The sequence below is a fragment of the Gastrolobium bilobum genome, unplaced genomic scaffold (assembly GCF_033153095.1).
Source record: "Gastrolobium bilobum isolate Gb01-03AN ecotype WA unplaced genomic scaffold, APGP_CSIRO_Gbil_v1 utg11508, whole genome shotgun sequence".
Classification (NCBI taxonomy): Eukaryota; Viridiplantae; Streptophyta; class Magnoliopsida; order Fabales; family Fabaceae; genus Gastrolobium; species Gastrolobium bilobum.
The window spans coordinates 155,898-163,905 of record NW_026898005.1 but is presented as its reverse complement, the minus strand read 5'-3'; the positions used below and the strand labels follow the sequence as shown (position 1 = coordinate 163,905).

At 31.8% G+C, this 8,008-nt stretch overlaps 1 protein-coding gene across 1 annotated transcript; it reads right to left on the bottom strand.

Moving 5' to 3' along the window:
- Positions 1-225: 225 nt before the first annotated feature.
- Positions 226-4,582, bottom strand: LOC133312132 (putative respiratory burst oxidase homolog protein H). The gene is given in 14 exon segments (XM_061513289.1): positions 226-335; positions 445-523; positions 614-742; positions 849-986; positions 1,085-1,244; positions 1,321-1,426; positions 1,470-1,627; positions 1,723-1,838; positions 1,915-2,010; positions 2,619-3,428; positions 3,529-3,642; positions 3,742-3,790; positions 3,924-4,089; positions 4,213-4,582. Coding segments are annotated over 14 exon segments (2,601 nt in total).
- Between the last annotated feature and the right edge of the window lie 3,426 nt (positions 4,583-8,008).

Genomic DNA, 8,008 nt, shown 5'->3' with positions numbered 1-8,008 from the left:
CATATTTTATTTATCATAAGTTTGCTGGTAGATTGATGAATTGTAAGTTTTGAGCATATAAAGATTTTCTGGGAGAGAAAGAAAGGATGAAGAAAAATATTAACACTAAAAGATCTAGGCAAAACCAACACTTACTCATACATCTAACTACATACAAGAAACTTGTGGTTCTAAACAAAAAGTGAAAACAGATAATTCTGGATTGATGCTGTGTGAATTGCTCCTTTAGAAGTTCTCCTTATGAAAGTGAAATCTTGTACTTGAGTTTAGGCTGAAATCTTTACAAAGGTTCTTCAATGGTTTTGCAAGAGTAGGACTTCCACAGTAGAATACACCTGCATCAAGAAAATAGCAGACAAATTTTTTAATTTCTTTCATTGAATTTTTTATTTTATTTTCTCAAATATAATTTAGAATTTCACAAAGCATCACATTTTTGCATACCTATCCTTGAATTTTGATGTGTGCTTGCTAATTGAGAGAAGACTTTTTTCCAGTTGGGTCTTGCAAAATGAGTTCTTATCTGGCATATGGTAACATGAACATCATAAAAGCATAGACTTTGGTTGAATGATTAAAGAGGTTTACTTTAAATGAGTACAAAAATCAATACCCGGCTTTCTGAAACAACATCAACTCCATTTTTAGCATGTTGTAGCTTCTGAATCATGGCAATAAGTGCAGACCGTGCATCACCTTCTTCATAGACACTAGTCAAATAGTTGTGCATTTCTATCACACCCTGCATTATTTAAACATGCCAAATTTTTACTATATAGTTAAATATTATGTACATGGTGGAAACAAACCAAGGAAAAAAAAATGATGAGTTTGGTCCACAATCTCACATCATGGTCATATTCTGCAATATCATCCATGACACCTTTGAACCATTCAAATGAAGCCTGCTCTCTTGTTACCCAATAAAAATATGCTCTTTCAGGACCTTTCTTATATTCATCTGAGTAGTTGCTTTCAGGTGTTCCCTGCTATGTTAACCCCATCAATGGTTGCTTGTGTATAAAAATTATAAATGTACTGCCAACCAGAAAGTATATAAAATTTTGTTAATCTTGTGACTTACTTTTTGAGGGCTTTCTGCCTTCATGTGGTTCAATAGATCTTTGAGAATACTAATCATTGGGGTTGCCCCAATTCCTAGACCTATGAGCAAGAGGACATCATAATTCTTATAGGTTTGTGCCGGGGCTCCATAGGGTCCTTTGATGTAAATCTTTGGATATCTACAACAAGAAAGAACAAATAGGATCAATATTTATATATCATTTTGTAAAGTTAAGAACCAAGAGTTCTATTCACCTTGTTTGTGTCTGGTCATAGCTTGAATTTGCTCTAGTTTCCATCCTCAAAAGGGTCCCGCTTCTTGGTTGTGCACTTTGAGGCTCACAAGCCTGCATTTCTAGGTCTTAGTACAACTAGATGTTCAACAATTATCATATTTCTATTACCCTTTGACTAATTGAATATATAGCTTTGAGTTCACAGTTCACAGATAAACATCACCTTTGCAAATATGTTTTTAAGTTCTGTAGTCCAATCTCCTAAGGTTCGTATATGGACACTCAAGTAGTCATCTCCAGGTGCAGAGGTTATGGAGAAAGGATGCCTATAACAAGAGTAAATTTGAGTATCCTAGTTAAAAGTGATTTTACAGCAAAATAACTTTTCTGATCACTATGAGCCAAGTATCATGGTTATTACCATTCAAAACTAGATATATCTGGACACTTGACAAAAAGATACATTCCACTTAGATACTTGAATCCTGAGGGTTTGGTCATGTATAGTGCTAGAACATTTCCTGTGTATATTACTGCCTGAAATTTCCAAGTACTAAAATCATTTTCATGCTTCGGCGTGAAGAACCAAGGAGAAGAAGTTGTTGACACACACCTTAATGACGCTTACACGGTGATCTTTACTCTTAAAAAATCGATGAGTTCTCTCAGAAGCATAGAGTACTAGTGGAACTACAAGGTACATCCAAGTCTGCATTAATAAAAGATGATGTCAGCTGATTTATAAACATTTTCAGATTGTAGCCCATCAAAATGCAATGCTATGGAACTAATATGGAGCATCACGGCATGTGTCTTCACTTAATAACTTAAACTTTTACGAGAGTTGGTTCATGACATGGTATCAGATTACAAAAACAAATGGTCTATGGTCTAGAGTTTTATCCTTACCGTCCCTATCATTCTAATAAATATTGTGGAATTTCTTAGTACAATATAAATGGGCGTGTACATTGTCCACCTTTCAAACCCAAAGGATTTTTGTACGAGGGAATGTGTTAGAAATATAAATATAAAAAATCATTCATGTGCTTTCATATGACAACTTAAGCTTCAGGGAGAGTTGGTTCATGACATATGCCATCTAATATGAAGGGTAGGGAGAGTTCAACAATACATTTAATGAGCACTAAAGTAACTACAATACATATCAGTTTACAAATGCATAAGCTATTGCAACTGCATTTAGAGAAAACTTTAGGAAAATTGAAATCAGAATCTGGATATTACAGATCGATTTGGTAAAAAGTGTAGTTTATTGGTAGTTGGAATAATTAAAAATGTTGGAGCAATGCATACCGTCTTCTTGCGCCAGTCCTTGGTGAGAAATAGAAAGTGGCCATGTATGACAAGGAGTATGTAAACCAAAATTAGCAAATGATGTGCATACCAAAAGGCATTGAAACCAGCCAAACGATGCAAAGGGGAAGGTAACTTGACAACACTTCTTCTGAAATAATGTGTGGCAAGAGTGAAGGTAAAGGCCATAATCAAGACCATAAGAATTCCAGTTATACCAGGAATACTTTCCACAATGCTCAGATAATCAGGTTGCACATAGTTAAAACCTGGCCCAAGTATCATCATGAACTTTTCTTTTGGACACGATTCTATTCTAGGAAAATCACAAGTGACATGCATTCCAACATGAATAAGAGTCCCTAAAACTACAGCTACTGCAATCATCTTGTGAAAGTTTATATTGTCATCAAAAGGGATGATTCGACTAAGAACTGATCCTCTTAGCTTTGTAAGAGTTCTTCTGCACATGGTAAGGACAATGAGAGCCATGTTGAACTTGAGAGTTTCAGCAGCACCCTTTGCAAGGCAGAGACAGTAACCCATGACTTCAAATGCTCCTCTTTCCCTGTATTGGCGAAACTTCCATATGAAAAGTGCCAAGTTTATGGCCAACCAAAGTGTGATAACCCATATTCTTTTCCATTTATCAACTACAAATTCTGTGGTTGTAGAGAGAAATTTGCTAATAGGAGTTCTATACTTGCTCGGTATCATAGTTCTAGTCAAAGTCATGGTTTTAGTATTATCTTTTTTGGTGCCTTCTTCAGAACTAACCATTTCTCTTAGCAGAGTTTCTAGCTGCCACATCTGTTCAAAAAGAAAACAAAAATAAGGAGAATACACAAAAAAGTTGGAGGTTTATCTAAAACCCAATTGAACAAGTAGTAAAAATTTGTGTACTTCTAACCTCTATATATCCATTATGATCAGGGTCAAGTTCTTCCATAATCAAGGCTGCATATTCAGCAGCATGTTGTTTGAAATTTCCTAGCTTATTTGCAGAGGCACTCATCACTATAACCTTTTACACAAATTTACAAAATTCTGTTTTATATAATGGAAAAAAGAGAGAGAGAGGAGAAGGTAAAACAACAAGAATTTACATGGTCTCATTACTCACCTCCTTAACCTCCTCTTCTGATAGTCTACCATCCCCATTCTTGTCACACCTGAAAATAACCAAGTTCATTTATGACAGTGGATGGAATTAGAATGTAACATGCAAACGGTAGATAGATAGATAGGTAGAGTGAGAGAAAGAAAGTGTGTGTGTGTGTGTGTGTGTGTGTGTGTGGTCTTTACATGTCAAAGAACACTTGAAGTCTGGATTCAAGATCTTTGTCAGTCATATCCTCCCAGAATATTTTAACTTCATCAAGTGTTACCCCATTTTCTGCATAGATTTTCCTTCTCCTTGCCAAGGCCTGATACAGTTCCCCAGCGAAATCATTTGATTCTGCCCCCATGCCTGTGCAACACAATTTTGGAAGCATCATACAAACTTGTAACTAATTAGAACAACTGAATAGATTAATAAACATCAAAACCAAAATTTGAAGAAACCCCAATAAAACATAAAGAGAATACGTACCAATGCATGTTCCAAATTTATCTTTTGAAAGCTTCCCATCAACTGCATGTTGAGCAAAACGCTTCTCAATGGACTTCCATGCATCAGCTTCTTTCCCTGTAACCGTTCTATCAAGAAACCGTAAACCCTTAAGCCCTCTGGCTGCTCCTGATTGCAACCTCATCATCTTGGAACCATTATTCTCCTGAGAACCATTCCTGTTCCTGATATTGCCAACATTATTGTTCAAAGCAGCATCATTAGGAGCTTTTAGCACAATGCTTTCATGGGGTCCATCATCTTTTGGCACATCCACAATAGGATCAATCTCAACGCTCTCAAGAATCCACGTTGATGAATCATCCATTCCTTCTTTTTTAGGTGACATCATGACATCAATGAGAAAAGATGATCACCAAATGAAGCTGAGGAAATCTGGGTGTGTGAAAACACAGGAGAAAAGAGTTCAACGGGTGATGATGCTACTTTTGGAATTGTTAAGGGAAAAGGGTATTGTAGAAAAAGCTGAAATAGTCAACCTGGTATTTGTAGAGAGATATATGAGTATATAAACGTTGTTTGTGTTTGATAGCTTTTGCTAATAATAGGAAAAACAGTTTGAACATCCCCTTGTTGTGTTGGTCCAACCAACCATGATCCTTAACCGACCGACACTATAACAATATATGCATAACTACTGTTTTTTTTCTTTGCGTGCATTTCTGGCAGCTATAGTACTTCTACTCTGGCAGGACAATTAATTTGGTATTTCATTGTGGGGAATGGAGATATATATTCTAAGGGAAATATTACTCTCCTCTCCTTTTACATAAGGTAACTTATCTCATTTTCTTTCACTTCGATTTTCGCACCCTACTTTTTTTTTTTTTCTTACAATAGTGGGACTCACTCATTTTCTCTCTACCACTACCACATAAGATAACTGTATTATATAAAAGGAGATTAATAAAACCCATATTGTAATATTATCAATATTCATATGAAAAATCTGAGATAGCTTACAAGGTAGCTTTAATAGTTGTTCGTCAATTTATCAATAAATGATTATTGAGATTTTTCATAATTATTTTAAAAATAAATATAGGAGCATCAATTTTCCTTTTTTTTTTTTATCATAACTTTTACGTGGGTATATAGATTATTTTAATTCCTTTTTTAATAAAAAATTCAACCTAAAAATTTTAGCTGTTAAGTGAAGGTTCATTAATCGTTTATATACTTTTCTAATACGCCATCTCATATGAGAATCTATTGGACATGAATGATGGATAATGTACCTGTACTAAGAAATTCCATAAGAGAAAGTGAGGACAATGAGAATCGAACTCGAAACACGAGACTCTGATATTATGTAAAAAATCAATTCAACCTAAAAAATTAAGTTATTAAATAAAGGCTCATCAATAGTTTATATATTTTTCTAGGAGCGATAATAAAATTTCAAATATATTATTAAAGTAATGTAATAATATAATATATTTTGAACAATTATTAATCACGTTTAAACCGTGATAAATTTTCATAAATAAATTTTTTAAAATACAATTCATAAACTTGAAGGTGTTTGACACGTGGCACGATCCAATAAGTCTGGTACACTTGGAATTTATTATATTACTTTAATGATATATTTAAAATTACATTATTATTATTATTATTATTATTATTATTATTATTGGAAGTATCCATATGCCCCTGTACCTGAGTTAACTACTTTCATATGAAAGTATAGGTTTGTTTTTTCTAAAGTTACTTTAGACAACTTTATCTAATGTTCATTGAAATGATGTCGTTCTGGGACGAAAATTATGGTGTTTTTGTAATTTTAATTTATTTCAAGGTTATAATAGTCTTTATCATTCTATTTTTTTAATTTTTCAACCCTAAAACGACGTTGTTTCGATGAACATTAGATAAAGTTATCTAAAATAATATTAGATACTTTTTTCCCTAAAAGTATTATGAGCCCGTTTGTTTGCACTTTTAGAAAAAGTAATTTTTATCTCTTTCTTATTTTAGAAGTTCTTTTTACAAAAGTTAAAGCTATTTATATTTTTATAAAAATATTTAGATTTTGAAAAAATTATTTGGCTTTTGACTCCTGCTTTTTTTAGAAGTTAAAATTTTTAGCTTCAGAAAAAAGTAAATTTTTGACTTTTTTGTGACTTCTGCTTTTTTAAAAAGCAGACATCCAAACGAACTAAAAATGAAAAGTGTTTTTTTTCAAAAAAAAAAAAACAACTTCCGGAGAGAAAAAAACTCATCCAAACGGGCCCAATATGTCTTTCTTTCTCCCATCATATAAATGTAAGAAAAATCTAGATAACTTGTTATTGTGTTTTTCTTTTCTGGTCCCACCCCTCTCAAATACCAATTTTAATAACATACTTATGAATCGTGTTTCAGGTGATGGTTATCAACGACTTTTACTGCGATATTTAGTATCATTGTTATAATTTTTTTTTTTTTTTTTGGTCTTCATGGGAGTTTTATTGGCATCCAGTTGCAAGGAAGGATGGTAGAATGGGAAACTAGTTTTTGGATATTTTAGTGTGTTCCAACTTTTCATAGCAATTGGTTAGAAGCTGTTAATAGCTCCAAAAGGTATCGTTAGCTTGTCCAATGTAACGATGTATTCTCAAATTGGAGAATCGACGTGCCAGCATTATACCTAACATCTTTGATGTTTGCTCCAGCGCACATGCGCATTAGACTATATTGTACAATGGGATGCCTTTGACTCTGATTAAGGAAACATCCCCTCCATTGCGGGTTTTTATATTTAAGTAAAATTTAAAAATATAACCACAAGAAAAAATTTAAAAAATTAAATTAAATTTATTAAGATTATTAAAAGAGAAAAAATCAAAAAATAAAATTGTTTTGTGTTGCAAAAAAGAGAAAGTTATACTTACAATCAATTTTTGTTTATAATCTTTTACAGTTATATCTTAACCGTTGATTTCTGTCAATCAACTGTTATAATTTTCGTAAATCAAATTCATTAATTAATTATTAATTCACAATAAATGATAATCGTTGATTGACATAAATAAGATTAAGATATAGTTGTAAAAGGTTGTAAACGAAAATAAATTTTAAATATAACCTTCTTCAAGAAAAAATTAAAAAACCTTATAAAAAGACATGTGTATATAACTGAAAACAATTAGGATTGTGCTTAATCTAGTGTATTCTAATTTGATATAAGAATGAAGTAGTTGAAATTTGAAAAGAAAGAACAAATGTAATTTAAAAAGAAAAATTAGATAATAATTAACTTGAGAGCATCAAAAGTTGATATTTGGAAAGGAAAAAACTAACTTAATTTTATTTTTTTTTTAAAATAATTATTTTGACTGTATAAGAAACTAAAATTTAAAAACGAGGAAGAAATTTTAGAGTAGAAAAAATTTAATAATTTGAGACTTAAAAAAAGCCTAACAAATTATAAATAAAAATAATGTCATTTGTCTTAAGAAAAAAAAAAGTACAATAAAAAATTACGTCGTTATTTTGAAATGGATAATGATTAACCTTAAAACCCACATAAAACTCTTAAATATAGAACATTAAGCTTGATAATTTTAGTCATCCAACCAAATAGTTTAATTTAAATGATTATAAGTAGACTTATACGTATCAGTATGTCTATCTAAAATTAGTTCGTGCTAAATTTATTTAAATTTCTCTCAAGTCACTCGTCTCTCTAATGTCAAATATTTATATCTAAATTTATAACCACTATTATTTATCATAAGGAAAGGATCCGTTTACAAACATTTTTTTATAAATT